The sequence below is a fragment of the Pseudorca crassidens genome, chromosome 6, assembly GCF_039906515.1.
Source record: "Pseudorca crassidens isolate mPseCra1 chromosome 6, mPseCra1.hap1, whole genome shotgun sequence".
Classification (NCBI taxonomy): domain Eukaryota; kingdom Metazoa; phylum Chordata; class Mammalia; order Artiodactyla; family Delphinidae; genus Pseudorca; species Pseudorca crassidens.
Window position 1 is genome coordinate 38,438,405 of NC_090301.1, and position 20,902 is coordinate 38,459,306.

General features: G+C 36.7%; 1 protein-coding gene across 1 annotated transcript in view; it reads right to left on the reverse strand.

Moving 5' to 3' along the window:
- Positions 1–20,902, reverse strand: part of CCDC150 (coiled-coil domain containing 150) — a 92,703-nt gene that overhangs the window by 69,526 nt on the left and 2,275 nt on the right. The window contains 12 exon segments of the mRNA XM_067741143.1: positions 633–727; positions 2,212–2,253; positions 5,030–5,126; positions 5,128–5,160; positions 6,480–6,572; positions 11,815–11,883; positions 13,704–13,882; positions 14,004–14,042; positions 14,045–14,116; positions 14,119–14,194; positions 14,197–14,224; positions 15,565–15,728. Coding sequence (XP_067597244.1) covers positions 633–727; positions 2,212–2,253; positions 5,030–5,126; positions 5,128–5,160; positions 6,480–6,572; positions 11,815–11,883; positions 13,704–13,882; positions 14,004–14,042; positions 14,045–14,116; positions 14,119–14,194; positions 14,197–14,224; positions 15,565–15,722 — 981 coding nt within the window. The 5' untranslated portion in view covers positions 15,723–15,728.

Consider the following 20,902-nt stretch of genomic DNA (forward strand, 5'->3'; position numbering starts at 1 on the left):
ACATTTTGTATTTTCTTTATCATAAAGAGAGCATAACAACACTATGATCCTAACACTGAAATAATCAAATTGTACTAACAAAAAATTCTTTTAAACGATCGATACTATTTCTTTGGGCCCTATGAGAAATAACTCGGTTGCTTGCATATGTGGTGACTCCTCTCCATGTACATGCATATACAGAAAACATCAGCTGAATTTGGGAACCACTATCCCACATAAAATGATTACACATAACTCCAAAATCAGCAAGTATTTATTAGGTTCCTACTGTGCTTTGCCATAGAAGATACAAAGAAAGTATAAGATAGCCCTTGGCATTGAACTGCTTAGAGTTTCATAGGGGGAAATAAAAGGCATACATTTAGTGATTAAATTAGAAAGCAAACAAGGCAAAGTTTAAACTAGTGCATGTTTTAGCAGTATATCTCAAATACCTACGTATCACAGGAATTTAGAGGGTGAAATGGGAAATGTAGTTAATTTGATGATGTTTCACAAATGAAGTAAATCTTACGGAAATAAAAATTTTGGATGATGATAATGGTATGAATTCATGTAACCAGAATTAATCTTGGTTCTTTAACTGAACAAAATTAACATCTAAACACTAGAGAAATGGGAAGATTTACCCGTGTTTTTTCTGATGCTTCATGAAGGGATATTATTTCAGACCTCAAATATGCATTTTCTTCATGTTCCTTGTTGAAAGACATCTGTATATTCTACAGGAAAAAAAAATAAAAAAGAATTTCTCTTTTTCTACATGTAAAAGCTATTACATGTATCTCTATCAAAATACCTGTTCTGTATTGTGGCTAGTACCAGTTCAAGTTCTAATACACATAGATAAGTGTCTTATAAAGGATTTTTTAAAATCTTGATATATCCAACTCCCAAACTTCTCTTAATTTATAAATTATTTATCAAAACTATTTATTAAAAATATTCTCATACTGGGACTCCAATTAGAAAGAATTTGCCTAAAAACAAACCTTGATATTTACCTAGTATCCTTATGTCAAAAAAATTCTACTCTGTAAGATGAAATATTTTCAGTTTATGTTACATACACATTTATTAGCAGTATGAGCTTATTATTTCAAAGAAACACATGCAAGGATCTTTTAAAATTATAAGTAGGGGGAGAGATTTTCATCAAAGAATACCTGAGGGTGGAGCAGAAGAAAGCACCTTTGTTCTGTGAAAAAAAATGTTCTCTTTGAGATGAGGGAAAGGCGATAGGGATGTGAGTTGTGGGCTGGGTTTTACCTAATAGGTACTTAGTCAAATGGGGAAGAACAAAGTCTAAGTCCTCTCCCTTCAGAGAGAGAACCACTTTTCTAGCTTTCCAGAAGAAGCATCTCAAGAAAAGTTAACATCATATAACATCTACACCATGAGATTGATTTAGAAATGTCTTGATATAAAAGTAGTAACATTTATTCTATTTTTTTTTATTGTGGTAAAATACACATAACAAAATTTATCATTTTAACCATTTTTAAGTCTTTTTAATGAAATTTCTTTTTTATTGAAGTATAGTTGATTTACAATATTGCGTTAGCTTCAGGTGTACAGCACAGCGATTCAGTTATATATAATAATAATATTAATATTATATATTATATACAAATATACATTATATTATTATATAATTACATATAATAATATGTATTCTTTTTCAGATTCTTTTCCCCTGTAGGGGAAAGGGGCGGGGAAGGATAAATTAGGAGGTTGGGATTAACATATACACACTACTATATATAAAAGAGATAACCAGCAAGGGCCTACTGTATAGCACTATACTCATTTTAACTATTTCTAAGAGTAAGTTCACTTAAAACTATTTAAGTGTTAAATTCAGTGGTAGTAAGTACATACATTCATGTTGTTGATAAACCATCACCGAAAATAGTTACTATTTCTTACATTTCATAAAAAAAGCTTCACAACAATTCATTTGCAATAGGTATAAAATGCAAATAAGTCTCATTAGTTTTGCCAATTCACCTTTTTTCAAACTATAATAATCTGCATGAAATACTTCCTAATACCCAGTTGACAACAGTTCTGGATACACACTCATTTACACTGAAACTTTTTTTAATCACGATTTTAGGAGAATCAGAAGGACTGTAAACCAACACGAGTGAGGAAATACTATTTAGTGAAGAGATGAAAGAAAACCTCTGTACTCAAAACCTCCCTTATTTTCTTCAACCAACTTGGAAATGAGGTCATCTCTAGAAACTAAAAACAAAAAAAGTCCACATAACTATGATGATAACTTACAACTACATTGAAATCACATGGTATTTTCCCTGAGAAACTTTGATTTAAAAAAAATTTGTTTTAGTCTGTATTTTGCAGAAATAAGGAGAACGCAAGTATTTCTATCATATTTTTATAGACTGGAAACTAAATCCTGAAATTATCAAGAAACTAGTCCACAGTCACGTACAATGGTAAATGAGGTCACATTTTACTCAATGCACAGATGATGACGAGTCTGAGGGATTTCAAGACAGAGAGGCACACAATCAAAAAGATCAAAAAGCCTTTTGTTAGATTACTCTGACCAAGGCTCAATAAAGACAGGGAGATCAGTTTAGTAGCTGTTGCAGTAACCCAAGTGTAAAACAATGAGAGCTGGCTCTGAGGTAATGATGCAGAAGGAAAAGACTTGTGAAAAGCAAGCAGGGAGAATTGTCAGGACTTGGTGACTGACCGGTGGGGTAAAGGCAGTAGATGAGTCAGGGAAAATATCTAGTGTACAGACCTGGACAGTGGGGGTGGTTGGTGGATTCTAACAGGGAATTCAGGGCAAGGAGCAGGTTTGGAGGATATAATAAGTAAAAATGACTGCAACACTTAAGCTTTCATCATGTGTTTTGAGGTATCTGCAAAGCATCTAAATATAGATGATTAGTTGGCAGTAAAATACCATCTGGAGCTCGGGAGGATGATTTGGTGTGGGAAAAAAAAAGATTTGAAACCACTCAGAGTATGTATATACAGTGAAAATAAAACCAAAGGCAGAAATAGGAGAACAGTTTGGCACTGTATACTAGTAGCCAAGAGATATAAACTTTTCTGAGGTTAATGTTTGGCTTCATAGAAAATTCATAAAGATCTATTAGTTTTGTTTCACTTAAAAATTCTAAAGCCAGAAAATTATAAAACACATAAAAACCCATTTTATTTATGATATACTCAGAAAAACTGTAATTCTTGAAAATGAGTCCAAGACTCATTTTAAATAAATTCTAATTTAACATATATGAAGGATCAAAAAGATAAACTACATGATCTATTTTGAAAGTTCCACTAATCAAAGAAAGACTAAAAGGGGAATGTTTATCCTACTTCGGAGAACAATTTAATCACTTTAATTAATGTGTGTGTAATACACACACATATACACACATATATATATAATGTTTATTGCTAATAAATAAAATAAACAATTATTAATAAATAAGTACACTTTAAAATTCATTGAAGCAAATAGCTAAAGGCATTCCTTTGATTAATCTATTTAGAATAACTAGTTGTACCTTAAAGTAATAAAATTGCATGCATGTAAAGCATCTATTATTCAATATGAAGCATATAGCTGGTATTCAGACAGGCTTCCTTTTTAAATGTTAATTTGAATTACTGTTATTCTAATCTCAATGTTTTTAATGGTCTTCCATATATTCTTACAAAATTCCAAAATAAAGCATTAATCCATTAAGAAAGTCATATTTTAAAAAATCACTTAATCAGAAGGACAACTAATATAATAGAGCTGTGTTTTAGTCCCAGCTATTCTGTTTACTGTGGGTCCTTCACTATAGATCTTTTTATCCTTTTGTAGAATGGCGTATATTTTCTTACCTTTCTCACAAGTTTGCTGTAAGGCTCAAATGGGATAATGTGGTAGTACAATAAAATGTAACGTATTTTTGTAGGCATGCCGTCACAGGAAGGCAGAAAATTATTTAGGGGCATCATCAGTGGGAACTTCACAGAATAATTCATTACTCAACAACTATATGGAAAAAGAATACTTTCTGCTAAAAGCAATAAGTAAAAGCATTGAATGGATTACCCTTTATGTTTTTTTTTCTTTAATTTTCATTTCCCTTTTGGTATTCCCTGTCCTCATTACAGCCACAGAGCAGGGAAGCCACAGTGGCAAGAACATTGGGTTTGGAGTTAGAAGATCTAGGTTGAGGCCTCACCTCACCATTTATTCATTTTGTAACTTTAGGAATTACAGATAGTTTTGTGTATTACATGAGATAATGTATGTGAAAGCCCTGTGTAAATCATGAAGTGTTATTCATGCGTAAAGCACTGCACTGGAACTCTGTGTGATCTCTATAGTGAGATCTACCTGAAAACTGCTGTTACAATTATATATTAACAAACAGTAGTCTGATAAGGGCTGTTGGGTTGGAAGAAGCATGTCTCTGAGCGACCTGGGATCAAGTCTAGACACTTCCATTTCCTAGCTCTGTCACCTTTTAGGACTCTTTTTTTTAAAAACAGATGTTTTTTTCCTCCTCAAACGAGTAGTTAATCTAACCTCTCTCTATGGTACCTTACAACTATCCATTTCTACAAATACAAGTTGACCACAATCGGTTGATAACCTGAAGAATGGAGAGTCTGACATGATAAATCATTAGAATCAGTAGGAGAGCAAGGATTAATGACCTCATTTCCTTATTAGCATTCTATTATCCAATATTCAATCTAGATTTATAGAAGCCAAATGTTCCCAAGTCCGCAGTTAAATAAACCTGAAAAAAATCCACATAAGTTTACAATTAAGAGGGTCAAATTCTATTTTATTACCAACATTCTCTGTCTTTCTCAGTGCCACAGATAAAAAGGAAATCAGCAACTTTTTACATTCAGGTCTGTGGGAAATACCAGTAACACTGGCCACTTTGAGAATTTGGAATCTTAAGAGTTTTCGCATGAAATCTCAAAAAACTAACAAAAGTGTAATTTCTAGCATCTGTTTTCATACCTAGATCAGACTTGAGCTGTGAGGTAGTGGTCTCCAACTCCCCTTTCTGTTGTCGCTCCTGTGCCAGTAGTTCTTGGTTGGTCTGAATAGAAATGCGTTAGGGCAACGCAGTTTTGCTGCAAAATTTGCACCTGAAATCGTATAAGAAAAACTCCTTTTCTGTAAGGTAAGGATTTCTACTAAGCTAACTTATAGCACAGGCGTAAGGCAGATTTTTCTGATCTTAATGTTCCTGGAGGAAGAAGCGGTGTTTATGTGTTACAGTTAAAGATCTCAACAGAGTGCAGTGTCTTACAGCCGTGCTGTCCAGAAGAACTTTCCGTGCACTCTTCAACAGTGTCTTACAGCAGTGCTGTCCAGGAGAACTTTCTGTGCACTCTTCAATAGCACTCAAAATGTGGCCAGAGTGAGTGAGGAATTGAATCTTTAATTTTGTTTAATTTTAACAAATAAAATTAATTTTTATTTGAATAGCCACATGTGGCTAGTGCCTACTATATTCGCACTCTAAAGTATAGTAATAAAGGCTCATTTGCAAATTCTTTAAGTAGAATCCTCTTTATAATTCCATTGTGAAGGACAGCACTCATTAAAATAATAAAAATTATGTAATCTAGTAATAGGTATTATGATTTGAAACTACTAATTGCCTTGGTACTTAGAATTTAAAATGTTCTAAATTACATATAGATATTTCAAATAACAACTTTGATGAAAGCAAAAATATTATGCTAAAATAAATAATGAGCCTTGAAAACAGCAATGTAAACACATTCCTGATTATTTGACTTATTCCTTGCTTCAAATATCAGCTCAGTTTAATCTTTCTTTTCTATGCACATCATATACAATACATGTAACATGAGACTAGGTCAGTGCCTTCTAAAATCAATTCTTATAACAAAGATTATATGGTGTAGAGGGAAGGATTCCCTCCCAGGAACTAAGAGTTCACTTCTGTAAAGCCTGAGACAAAATAACCTCTCTGTCCTTAGCTCCCTCATTCATAAATTAAGAGCGCTGGACTAAATGGTGTCTGAGTCCTTTCTTATTTTGCACTAAAATTTTTTAAATTGTAGTAAGAATGTTAATAGAGGAATACTAAAGAAAAGAATTTAGGGCTTCCCTGGTGGCGCAGTGGTTGAGTCCGCCTGCCGATGCAGGGGACATGGGTTCGTGCCCCGGTCCGGGAAGATCCCACATGCCGCGGAGCGGCTGGGCCCGTGAGCCATGGCCGCTGAGCCTGCGTGTCCAGAGCCTGTGCTCCGCAACGGGAGAGGCCACAGCAGTGAGAGGCCCGCGAACCACAACAAAAAAAAAAAAAAAAGAGAGAGAAGAATTTAATAAATCTAGAGGAAATAAGCAAAACTACAGGTTTGTAGGTAAAACATTAGCTTTTCCCTTTTGGTTTCACTTTCCCAACATAAACAAGGAGAGAAAATCTCTCTACCTGTTTCCGTTCCACCTCCACTGTTGATCCCATTTCTTGTATTTTGAGTAACATGGCTGATCCAGGTTTCTCAACAGACAGTTGTCTCCTTAGCTATAGAGCTAAGGAGAGACAGTTGTCTCCTTAGCTATAGAGCAACACTGCAGTTAGGCAAGACCAAGGGAACTTCACAGCAGTTTAACAAAGATCAAAGTCACCATGAAAAGTTTACCAGACATGCCAACTCACCCCCATTCTTCGTTCATTTATGACTACTCAGAAACATGCTTTTGTTTCTCCCTAACGGATAACCTTCTAGGAAATGCAGAGTCAAATTTGTTACCCTCATCTTCCTACTGTGTAAGTCTGTTTTCCAAACTGTGGGTCAAGACGCATTAGTAAGTTGCAAGAAGCACTTGAAAAAGGTGGGGGAGAAAAGAATAGAAAGAAAATATCAGAGCACATAGCAAGTAGTAAGGAAGGGTAAGTACTGCTTCATGAAATGTTTGTGTATATGCATGTATGTATGGTGTTGCAGTGTAAAATATGTCTTACAATGTATTGCTGTCAAGTTTGAAAAACACTAATATGTCTTAGTATATGTATTTTCTGTATTTCTCTATTTTCTAACTTTATTTTTTAACTCTTTATTTTCCTGTATTTTGATTTCTTCACCTATATATATATATATATATATATATATATATATATTTATCCCATAGTATTATAAACATTCCTCTGAAAGCTGTTTCAATTATGTATTGGATTTTTTTTTAATGTATTGGAACTTAAAGATCAAAACAAATAATGAAGTAGTAGTTAAGCAGCAGACAAAAACAACACTCAAGAATTTGGGTACACTGACCTTATTTCTATCAATAAATGACTATAACATGAGTCAGATAAAGATAAAAAGAAGGTTAAGAGTCTCTTTTATCATGAAGTAAAGAAATCCTTTCTAATTTAAATGGGAACTGAAAAATGCTGTTCCTTTTATGAAGTGACGTTAAATTGAAAGAATTTCTTTTTTAATTTATTTACTTATTTATTTATTTTTGGCTGCGTTGGGTCTTCGTTGCTGCGCGTGGGCTTTTTCTAGTTGCGGTGAGTGGGGGCTATTCTTCATTGCAGTGCACGGGTTTCTTGTTGTGGTGGCTTCTCTTGTTGTGGAGCATGGGCTCTAGGTGAGCGGGCTTCAGTAGTTGTAGCGCATGGGCTTAGTTGCTCCACAGCATGTGGGATCTTCCCGGACCAGGGCTTGAACCCATGTCCCCTGCATTGGCAGGTGGATTCTTAACCACTGCACCACGAGGGAAGTTCCAGAAATTCTATTTTTAAACCCCAGTAAACATGATGTAAGAGTACACTTTATAACTCTTCTCTACATTGTACATATGTACTTTATGTGTTTTCTTGAAGGATGATATATTTAACAATTTCAGAAGTTTTTAAAAAGTGAAATGAGATGAAAAATATGTTGACATGAAATAGTTACAAGATAGCCCGTTTTGGAAATGTTCTATGATTTTCTTAACCATACACCTAACACTGAACATTTGGATATTTCCAGTGTTTTGCTATTCTAAATACTGTTCTGCTGAACATGCTTGTGAATAAATCTTTCATTGAATTTCTGATTATTTCCTTGGGATAAATCCTACAAAAGGAATCACTAGGTTAAAGGTATAAACATTTTTTAGACTTTTGATACATTTTGTAATTCTCCTTCCAATTTTACCTTATCAGTAGTATTTGAATAAATATCATCAGCACTACAGATTATCACTTTCTTAAATCTTTGCTAATAAATGAAAACAACCCCTTAATATTTTTTTCATTTCTTTGGTTCCTAGTGAGATTAAACATTTTCTAATATGGTTATTAGTTCTTTATATATTTTCTGAACTGTTCTTATCCTTTGCCCTCTGTTTTTTTTAGTCAATTTAAGTTCTTTAAAAGGGAAGATTATTAACTGTCTAGTTTTGTTATGTTTCATTAGTTTTGTTTTATACATGTATAAGATTTTAATTTTTATATGGTCAAACTTATCGAGCTTTTTATAATCTTGTTCCTTCTTTTCAAGATTAGAAATTCCTTCCTTATCCAATAATCAGTTAAATATTAATATTAGAATCTTATTTAAGAATGAGCTATAGTTTTTGCTTTGGGCTATATTTTTCAGGTTTTATTTTAGTATCAGATTATAATCACTTTATAATTTAGAGTAGCATAATATACTTTTCTAAACTCTACATCGAATTATATAGTATAATTTGCTCAAGATATAATTTAAGTGCCTTATAAAGGGAATCTTTATTTGATAATTATACTACTAAGATATTCATCCCTAAAGCATTACGAAGGGCTATCAGTTAATCTATTTCATGTTCATCAGAACCAGATTTTTTATATATATATATATCTTAGAAAGATATATACTGCATTTACTTTATCTCTGTATAGTCCTTTATTATGGGCTGAATTGCATCCCTCTGAAATCCATATGTTGAAGGCCTAAACCCCAGTATCTCAAAATATGACTGTGTTTGGAGATAGGGCCTTTAAAGAGTTGTTTAAGTTATGAGGCCACTGGGGTGGGCCCTAATCCAACATGACTGTTGTCCTTATAAGAAGAAATTTGTACACAAAGAGACACCAGGGATGTGTACACGGAGAAAAGACCATGTGAGGACACAGAAAAAAGACAGCCATCTGCAAGCCAAGGAGAAAGGACTCAGGAAAAAACCAAACCTGCTGATGATATCTTGATCTTGAACTTTTCACCTCCAGAATGGTGAGACATAAATTTCTGTTGTTCAAGCCACCAGTCTGTGGTACTTTGTGATGGCAGCCCCAGCAGACTAACACATCCTTCCTGCTTCACATACCCTCAAAATGTCCCTATTTGACTAGCACAGTCCTTCTTCAGGTCCTTGACAAGTTCAATAAAAATTCAATATTTTACTACAGCACCAAGAATTAAGACTTCCCCAATAAAAAAATAATGTTAAGTGGCAATCCAAAGGATAGTCTTTTCAACAAATGGTGCTGGAACAACTAGACATACACAAACTCACCCAAAGAATCTAGATACAGACCTCACACCTTTCACAAAAAATAATTCAAAACCTAAATGTAAAATGCAAAGCTATAAAACTTCTAAAACATAACATAGAAAAATCTAGGTGACCTTGGGTTTGGCAATGATATTTTATTAATAGATATAATACCAAAAGTACAATCCATGAAAAAAATGGATAAGTTGTACTTCATTAAAATTAAAAGCGTCTGAGGCTTCCCTGGTGGCGCAGTGGTTGAGAGTCCACCTGCCGAGGCAGGGGACAGGGGTTCATGCCCCAGTCTGGGAAGATTCCACATGCTGCGGAGCAGCTGGGCCCATGAGCCATGGCTGCTGAGCCTGCGCGTCCGGAGCTTGTGCTCTGCAACGGGAGAGGCCACAGCAGTGAGAGGCCCGCGTACCGCAAAAAAAAAAAAAAATTAAAAGCGTCTGCTCTGCAAAAGACACTGTTAAGAGAATGAAAAGATAAGCTACAGATTGGGAGAAAATATTTGTAAAACACAAACTGGATAAAGGATTGGTATACAAAATATAAAAAGAACTCTAAAAACTCAACAATAAGAAAAAAAACCCAGCTGCAAAGTGGGCAAATGATCTAAGATACCTCACCAAAGAAGATAGACAGATGGCAAATAAGCATATGAAAAGATGTTCAATATCAACTCTGTAGAAAACTGCAAATTAAAACAAGATACCATACACACGCCTATAAAATTGGCAAAAATTCGAAACACTGACAACACAAAATGCTGGTGAGGATGTGGAACAACAGGAACTCTCATTCACTGCTGGTGGGAACACAACATGGCATAGCCACTGCAATAGGTTGGCAATTTCTTAGAAAGCTAAACATAAGCTTATCATAAGTATGAATCATACTCCTAGGTATTTATCCAAAGGAGTTGAAAACTTATGTCCATACAAAAAACTGCATATGAATGTTTACAGCAGCTTTATTCATAACTGCCAAACTTGGAAGCAACTAAGATGTCCTTCAGTAGGTGAATGGATAAACTACAGTACATCCAGACAATGGATTATTGTTCATTGATAAAAAGAAATGAGCTATCAAACCATGAAAAGACATGGAGGATTAAATGCATATGCTAAGCGAAAGAAGCCAGTCCAAAAAGGCTACAAGCTGTATGATTCCAACTAGAGAGACAGTGAAAAGATCAGTGGTTGCCAGGGGCTTGGGGAAAGACAGGGGTGGGGGAGGGGGGCGCGGGGTGATGTGTATGTAGAGCACAGGGCATTTTTAGGGCAGTGAAACTATTCTGTATACTGTGATGACCAAAAAGTAAAACTTAATCTAAACTGTGAATTTAGTAATCATGTATCAAAACTGGTTCATCACAGACTAATACAGAATGTGAATAATGGAGGAAGCTCTGGGGGTGGGGAGAAAGGATATATGGGAACTCTTGTTTCTGTGCAATTTTTATAAAAACTTAAAACTGCTCTAAAAAGAATCTATTAAAATAGCCAAAATATTTTTTTAAAGCATGAAACAATATACTCCAACTAACAATGAACAATCATGCTTTTATCAGTAACTATTGGCAAATAAAATACTCTACATGAGAGAATGTCCCAGATAGCTACACTCACCACCCTAAACACACTGAAATTCATAATTTTTAAAATAGTATATCTATTTCTCTGTTTTGTATAACAGGATATTTTAAATGTAACTTGATCCTTTCGATTTGGACTAATGTCAACTATTATTCTGTCAGGGAATATTGAGGTTTTTAGGCCACTGTCAAGGTGTATTGAATTGGTAATTCTTCTGACTCTTCCACTGTTTTCAGCTGCAAATTTTTAGTCCAACAACTTTTAGCAGCCACCTACTCCATAATTCCAATCTGTTATCTACTTAAATTTAGACTGAAATGAAAGTTTTAAGGTAAAATTAGATGAGCAGACTTATTAAAAGCTTTTTATTTTAAATACAACTTTAGTGTAAAAGGTCTTTGTATGTCCACTTAACTCTAGTATATGGGCAACTGCATGAGTTTCATGGTAACTGTTTCCCTCCCGGCTCAGAGAGCATTTATTTTTTATTTCTGGTTTTGTGGCAGTATTGAGGTGAAAGGAAGTCTTAATGTCACATATGGGCAGGTATAACTTCATGTGGCATATTTTTAAAATCTTCCTAATAAACAGCCACATATTTTCTTCTTCAATGGCTTCTTTTCATTCTATCCACTTCCTTGACTTCCCCCTCTGCAATTCCAACGTTCCCTTCACCTTCCAGCTTCCTTTTTATCTTACCTCCTGAATTTTAAGGTTCATTTTACAATTTGTGGTCTTCAGTTCCTCTTCAATAATGGCTGCATTCTTCTAAAATAGAAGGAGAAAAGGTTCTAAATAATCTGAAATGATAGGAAGAAACTGTCTATGGTATATCACAGTTCAAATCTAGACTTTTTGGGGGCAACCTATAAATGCTATTCTGAATACAGTTATAAACACTTCTTATTATGAGTCTAAAGTAATTATTACAATGAGATATTTAAAGTTATTTTATTACTTTGATTCATGACTTCTATCATTTTCCCTTTCAGATAATTAAAAATTGATTAGTCACATGTACCTCCTATGTAAACTTCAATAATCAGAGGAAAACCTAGTAATTGCTAGACGTTTTTCTTACAGGGTATATTCCTATTTTTTTAAGTACTCCATTTTTTTCTAGCCTCAAATATTACCTATGCTTAGGAGTTGAGGATGAAAAACACAGCTTTCACTATTCATTCTCTTTTATATTATTATTAATGGCACTACAATCTAAGATGTAAAAACTCAAAGCTGTCTTTGCCTTATTCTCTACCTTCAGCCCCTATCCAATACCACATTCTAACATGTCTTTCCTCTCAAAATGCCACAACCATAGTTCAGACCTAATAAAGTCTATGTCTCAAATAAGGCAATGGATTCCTAATTGGTTTTCCTATCTCCAATCTCTTCTCCTATAATTGATACTCTACACTACTGCTAGATTAGTTTTATTTTCATTATGTCACTTTCTTATCAAAAATTTAATCACTCCCCATAGGATCAAGCCCAACTACTTCATTATTCTTGATTTTGAGATCCTCTATGACGTTATCCCTAGCCAATTTCCAACTTATTTTACACAAACAAATCCTCACTCCTGTCCAGCTAGTTTATGCATTTCCTCCTAACTGCACCCAAGGGGAAGATCTAGGTTCAAATCTGAGTTACAGGAAGAAAACAGGCAAGTGTGATCTCGGAGAGGTGACTTCTCTCTGATCCCCAGTACACTTATCATTAAAATAGAGACAATAGGGCTTCCCTGGTGGCGCAGTGGTTGAGAGTCCGCCTGCCGATGCAGGGGACACGGGTTCGTGCCCCGGTCCGGGAAGATCCCACATGCCGCGGAGTGGCTGGGCCCGTGAGCTATGGCCGCTGAGCCTGCGCGTCCGGAGCCTGTGCTCTGCAACGGGAGAGGCCACAACAGTGAGAGGCCCGTGTACCACAAAAAAAAAAGAGAGACAACAATATCCTACATCTTGAGGTTTTGCAGAGATTAAACAAAACATGTTTTAAACAAAATAACATCTGTTACACTGCCTGGCCTGTGAAGGGAAAACAAAATCATTAGTTTTTTTCCCTAGTCTTATTTTTTGCTGCCTCTGTGTGTGGTCTTTTAAATGTCCTCACCTCACTGCTTTGCCTTCTAAAGGTTCATCTCAAGTCTCGTCTCTTCCTTGAAGCCTAGCCTAATCTATTCTAGACAGGACATGCGCACCTTCCCAAAGCCACCTGAATATAGAACACTTAGTTGGCAATATTTGCTTATTGTCTTATACGGTCCTTTAATATTTCTTATACCCTTATTTCCTCTCTTTAGTTTCTCCTGCTATGCCTTGTTCTCCCAGATAGCATATAAGCTCTTGAAGAGCACAGACTCCCTCATATCTCTGGATCCACACAGTCACATGTAGAGGGTAGGAATCTATAAATACTCAATTACTGACAGCACACAATGTTATAGGCTATCGATGTAGATAAATTACAGATGTCAAGAATCCTCACACCAACATCACTTATTTTTAAAAGTCAGTTTTATGGGTCTGTTGCCTCCTCCAGCTAACACTTTAACAATGAGTTTGTATTCCAGAACTCTGGACTCAAACCTTTGTCTCTGAGGCAAGCTGCAGAGTCACAGTCAACCTTTGCACCTCATCTTGTGCCTTGTCTTCTTTCTCTTTTACATCTCTTAGTTGCTGGCGCAAATTCATCACTTCCAGTTGCAATAGCTTCAGATCCCTGGAATGCTCCTCCTGTATTGTATTCAGTTTTTCCTTCAGAAAATCTATCAGACAGGACAGGAGGGTCATCAAGCAGATTAAAGAAGGTCAGGAAAGGAAAAGAATCATAAACTCATCAAGCACCCACATAGGACCGAATTTCTGATGATTCTCTTCTCTCTATACCTGTTTTCTGTGGGTTCAAATCTTTTTCAGTTTGCAGACGAAGATGTTCATCTTCAAGGACTGGATGAGGCTTTCCAGACGGCACATTCGATTTACCAGAAACTCACAGTTTTCCATAAAATATCTGTTTTTCCTGAACAAATTATTTCATTCTGGATAGGGCTAATGATGTTCTGGCTCACAGGCTCCTCTCTAAACATTTTGGAGTTTGCAAGTGGCCTCTGGACAAAGATCCCAATATAACAATATTATAGGGTAATCCCAACCATCGAATCAATGTAACATTTCTACTGAGTATAAAAACTATATTCTTTAGTTAACCAGTATCTGATAGCCTCTGCAAATTTAAACATAGAGAGCACTATTAGGTAAAGAGGATGAGACCAATGTGGGATGGGTAAAGACCACCGATTTTTTTTTTTTTTTTTTTTGCGGTACGCGGGCCTCTCACTGTTGTGGCCTCTCCTGTTGCGGAGCACAGGCTCCAGACGCGCAGGCTCAACGGCCATGGCTCACAGGCCCAGCCGCTCCGCGGCATGTGGGATCTTCCCAGACCGGGGCATGAACCCACGTCCCCTGCATCGGCAGGTGGACTCTCAACCACTGTGCCACCAGGGAAGCCCAAGACCACTGATTTTTTAATGGTTATTTTAATTGGAATTTTTTGTAAACTTATTTTGTATGTAAAAGCAAGTGATATATAAAACATGTTAAATGCTAATTCTATAATGGTAAACTAAGAATTAAAGTTAGCGTGGAGGCAGTATTTCACATCCTTTTTAGAAAAGTTTTAAACAAGGTGATAATAAACATTCCCATTTTGTTCTAACATACTCAACACTGGTACAAATTTAATCTTTGCTGAAGAGTTATTTATTCTATGTGTGCTATACCAACTATACTAATTTTAGGTCTTCATAAGAGACATTCAGGAAATACATACATAATTTTAAAGAAAATCACACCAGTAAATTCAGCATTGGCCACTTAAGCATCCAGATTCCTCAAGGCCTTTGACAATCTAACTTTTAATGGCAATAACTTCTCCAGGAGCACAAAGGAAAAACACAGTTCTTCTTTTGAGTACTTCATTCAAAACTATGAATTTTTTGTAAGACTTATAACCTCTCTTTTAATTTACAATAAATCTGGAGAAAGAAAATACAGACCGTATTAATGCATGAATCAAGTTGTAGGTGTTCACCTTAACTAATATCAAAGTCTATTCTTATTTTTAAAAAAGGACCAAATTTTTTTTTCTAATTATATAAAAAATTACATTTGTTTTTAATCAAGTGTTGAGGGAGAATAGGATATCGAAGTTTGTGCACCTAATTAACACACTTTAAAAATCTGTTTAGAATAGTAGCTCCATTACAGCAGGACAACTCTTTATCTTGCAAGTATTTTCTAATTAATATTCTAATGTTATTTCTCAATTCTTTTCTAAGTACCTATTTCACCTGCCAAACCACCCACACTGTGACTCCTTATGAGTAACCAGTGAGGCAAAATTCTTCAACCTACAAAGATATTGTGAGACAATTTTTTAATTTGTTACCTTTTTTCACCAAAGTCCAACATTATTAGGTCATTCCTCAGAGAACTGGTCTGTTCCTCAACTATTCTCATCCTTTGCTGAAGTACCGTGAATGTTTCAGAAGCTGTAGCATTGATGCGGGCTGGACAGAGGACTGGTTTGGACATTGTAGTTTCCATATGCACCTGAGATTAAAGTCACAATATTAGTGTAGTTGGTTCTATTATTGTTCAAAATAGCCACTGCCCCTTCCTGTGGAGGATTATACATCCCTGTCCTGTTGAGCTTGGAAATGGCATGTGTCCTGCTTTGGTAAATTAAATGTGGGTAGAAGCTTTAAGAGCCAACTTGTCATTCATCATCTCTTTTCCCTTCTCCATGCAATGAGCAACATCCCAGATAGGGCCTGCTCCATGTGCCAAGATCCCAGAGTGAAGATTACATGAGCAGAGCCATGGCCCATCCATGACATGCAGTGTGAGTGAGCAAGAAACTAATGTTGTTACAAGCCGCAGACTGTTAGGTAGTTTGTTACTGCAGCACAATCTAGTCTGCCCTGTCTGCTACTATTAGACATACACTAGGACCTATGACTTGGCTGAAGGAGTTATTACCTCTTTTCATTGCCAGCCATTTTCATTTTAACACATTCCCATCCAACCTTTCTGAAAACAAAACAAAATAACACTCTACAGTACTTGGATCTCCGAGCAGTTGTCATAAAATAGATTTACCAACTACCTTGAAGCAGTGACTTTTAAAAATAACTTGCAAACATAACTTCATAGCAAAGACTCTTTTACACCTACTGACATCAAATTTCCAGACTCCTCCCGCAAGACCACATGAGAGTAAATGGGAGTAGTGAGACTACTCTTTCAGGTATTAGTGACAGAAGCAGAATCAGCTTATAAGCAGTCCCAACATTTAAACGAATCATGTGCCCAAAGTTCAATGACAAGATCATTGGTGGAAACTTTAAGGACATTTTCCTGCAACTCTATCCTGTACAAACATTTCTGTACTAATCAAACCATAAACCTTAAGCATCACTAGCAATAGTGTATCTGTGGGAATGTGTTCACAAAGGCCCCACCTGGGATATTCGTAATACACCTTCCTCTCCCACTTGCTGTGTGATTAGATACCTCCCTGAGGTATCCCAGGCAATGGAAGTGGGGACTCCCTCAGGTTCAAATCACTGAAGGTGGCCCCCAGGACCCAGGGAAGGAATTAAAGAAGTCTTAAAACTGGTGGCAGGATTTAAGGGGGCACCAGCGTAAAGGCTGAGCTTCTTGACAATGTAACACTGTTACAGCCACTGAGGACAGCTCTTTAACCATCTTCTATTTTTCCCCCACAGGTCCCAGAATATGGCCTGTTTCTCTCTTTTTACTTAAAACAAAACAAAACAAACCCCAAACAAACAAACAAATACTTTACTGAGGAATAGTTGACAAATATAAATGTATACATTTAAAGTGTAACATGATGATTTTATATACATATACCTTGCAGAATGGTTACCAAGATCAAAATAATTAACACATCCACATAATTAACAACCTCACACAGTTAACATAAGTAACTTTTTTTCTTTGTGGTAAGAATACTTAAAGATCTATTCTCAGCAACTTTCAAGTATACAATACCATATTATTAACTATAGTCACCATGTTATACATTTGATCCTCAGAATGTCTTATTTGAAAAGGCAACCTACAGAATGGGAGAAAATATTTGCAAACCATATATCTGATAAAGGATTAATATCCAAAATATATAAAGAACTCATACAACTCAGTAGCAAAGGAAGAAATAATCTAATTAAAAAATGGGCAGAGGGCCTGAATAGACATTTTTCTAAAGAAAATATACAGGTGGCCAACAGGTACATGAAAAGATGCTCAACATCACAAATCATCAGGGAAATGCAAATCGAAATCACAAGATAGCAGCTCACACCTGTTAGAATGGCTAGTTTTAAAAAGACAAGAGATAACAAACGTTGGCAAGGATGCGGAGAAAAGGGAACCTTATGTACTGTTGGTGGGAATGTAAACTGGTACAGCCATAATGGAAAACAGTATGGAGGTTCCTCAAAAAATTAAAACTTGAACTACCATATGATCCAGCAACCCCACTCCTGGGTATATACCTGAAGGAACTAAAATCAGTATCTTGAGATATCCACATATCCATGTTCACTGCATCATTATTCACAATAGCCAAGAGATGGAAACAACCTAAACATCCTTCAGTGGATGAACAGATAAAGATGTGATATATATATATGTATGGAATGTTATTCAGCCACATGAGAGGAAATTCTGCCATTTGCAGGATGAACCTGGAGGGCATTATGCTAAGTGAAATAAGCTGGACAGAGAAAAAATAGTGTGTGGTATCACTTATATATGGACACTAAAAACCAACCAAACAAAAAAATCTGATTTCACAGAAACAGAGAATAGAATGGTGGTTGCCAGGGGCTGGAAGATAGGGGAAACGGAATGATGTAGGTCAAAGGGTACAAATTTTCTTTTTATTCTTATTTTATGCTCCTGACCAAGATTTCTCTCCTTTGTGCTCCTCTATAAAACAGAATGCACTTCTGACACACATAACCTTTTTGAATTCTTTAGATTTTCTGTTAACAATCAGCTTAAGGACAGGGGGTAAAGAAGTTCTCTTCTATTAACTGCTTTTCATGCTTTCAATTCATTCTTGAAGGGAATGACAAAAGTAGACACAGATATTAATAGAGTCTCTGGATACACAAAGATACGAAGTAAGGTTCACCTACATTTCTGAAAAAAGCCAGGTTTGGAGTTTCCTGCTCGTTACCACATGGGCCAGGATAGTGTCCCTCAGGTAAAAGGAAGAAGAACCTCAAAGACAAACCTTAGGGCCTGTTCTACTGCCATGAAACCAGGGCTAGGGTTGGGGGAACCACCAATAGTGTGGGGTGGGAAGAAAATAGAGAGGTAACAGTGAAGAAACACCAGATGGGTTTACCCTCCACTCCATTTTCTGTCACCTGCTGTCTGGCTACTGCCAACATAGAAATAAACCAGGCCTGGGGTTGGGAGAAAAAGTATGGAAAGGGTGTTTAATGGGGTTTGTGACAGGCAGTTGGCTCCTTTGTCCTCCCGCCAAAAGAAGTTGAAAAGTTCATGTCTCCTTCCTCCCTTACAGCTGGCACATCCATGTGACATATCCTGGCCAGTGAGACTTTAGGCAGAAGTTTGCAAGAAGCTTCTGGGAAGACTTTTTTTTTTCCTGATAAAAAGAACAGAAATGATGGCACCTGTCCTTTCCTTCCCCTGTATGATGCCCGGAGCTCTGAGCGCTCTCTTTAGGTCAGCCATGCAGTACCTCACTGTTAAATGTAAACAAAGAGTCTGGGATCACCAGCATCTGAGAAACAAGGAAAAGGCCAGAGAAGCTCAGATTAACCTGACTTACTAGTAACCTCCAAACTTTGCTTATGTGAGAAATATAAACTTTTGTTTAGTCACGCTTTCCTGTTGCTTGCAACAAAAGCAGTCCTGGAATACATTGTAGTCCCAGATAATAGTTGGTAGAGAGATGGGAAGAAGGAGGAGGTAAAGAAAATGACAAGCGGTGCTGGAGGTGGGAGGGGAGGGCAATTTCTGTGGCAACTTGTTAGGCCCAGGGAGCTGGTTATAATATAAAGGACTGTCTAATTTATGTCACAAGTCAGATACATAATACTAACACAAATATAAAAGTTCATTTTTGGTGGGCAAGTTCAGTCAGGTATTGGGCATCTTTCCTGTTTTAAATTTAACATTTCCAAAACAACTCTTGATCTTTCCCCCTGAAACTTGTTCTTCCTAATAGGCTTGCATTGTCTCAGTTAATGGCAACACCGTGCTTCCAGTGCATCCTTTCTCATCTAATCTATCAACCAAACCTATCTTTAAAATATGTCTGGACTCTGACCACTTCTTACTGTTCCGTTGCTAGTACCCTGGTGCTAGCCAGTGGCATCTCCCCTGGGTTATCATAGTAGCTTTACAACTGGTCTTCCTACTTTGCTGTTGTCTTGGCAGATGTCTTGGTAGATGGCTACCATCTAAGCAGACTGATCCAGTTAAAAGTTAAGGTAGATCACAACACTTCTCCACTCTAAACCTTCCAATAGCTCTGAAAGTAAAGGCAGACCTTTACAATAGCCTTTAAGGCTCTAAGTAACCTGTCCTGTTATTCTCTCTGACCTTATCTCCCACTATTCTCTCCTTCACTTTGTGCTTCCCAGTCAAACTGACCTCCTTACTGTTTGTGGACCCATCAGGCCTTCTGACTTAGGGTCTTTGCACTCTCTGTTCACTCTTTCTGGACCTTTCTGTCCCATCCAGATGTCACTCCTGTACCTCCTTCACAGGTCTTTGCTTAAATATCATCTCAGTGAGGTTTCCTTTGACCGCTCTGTTTAAAATGGAAGCCTGCACCACAGCCTCCCTCCCATCCTCTTTCCTACTTTTTCTCCATTGTACTTATCACCAGTGAACAAACTATATATTTTACTTATTTCCTCAACTGGAATATAAGCTCCAGGAGGGCAGGGAGTTTGTCTCTTTCGATCATTGCTGCATTCCCTGGTGTCAAAACAGTTTCTGGCTCATGGTAGGCGTTCAGGAAATGTTTATTGGACATATGAGTAAATGAAGAAAATATTACTGACCAAATTATTTTCCAGTGGTTGTGGTAAGCAACACTGAGTTCCTGGCCTGTTACTTTGGAACCAGCAGCATATAGTTGTAGCTATTGCCAGATATAAGAATGGAGCCTGTGTCTACAGAAGCAAGTGTTGCCTTTTCAAAGCCACCTGGCTTTTACTAGTATATTACTGATGACATTTGTCTTATTCATGCCATGCTTTCAGTGAGGTAACCTGAGCTCTCTGGAAATACTTTCCCTAAACACAGAGACAGCACTGTATTAATTTGATAATGATATATTTATGAAAGTAATTGTGAATTAACTTTTTTAAAAATAAAAGCTTAGGGCTTCCCTGGTGGCGCAGTGGTTGAGAGTCCGCCTGCCAATGCAGGGGACACGGGTTTGTGCCCGGTCCGGGAGGATCCCACATGCCGCGGAGCGGCTGGGCCCGTGAGCCATGGCCGCCGAGCCTGCGCGTCTGGAGCCTGTGCTCCACAAAGGGAGAGGCCACAACAGTGAGAGGCCCACGTACTGCCAAAAAAAAAAAAAAAAAAGCTTGTATCTTAGTATTTTTATTATCGTTGCTATCAAGCATAAGGGCTTAGGTTCAAGGCTGCATTCAATGATATTTACTCCTTTTCAAAAACAGCAAAGCACAGATATGTTCAAG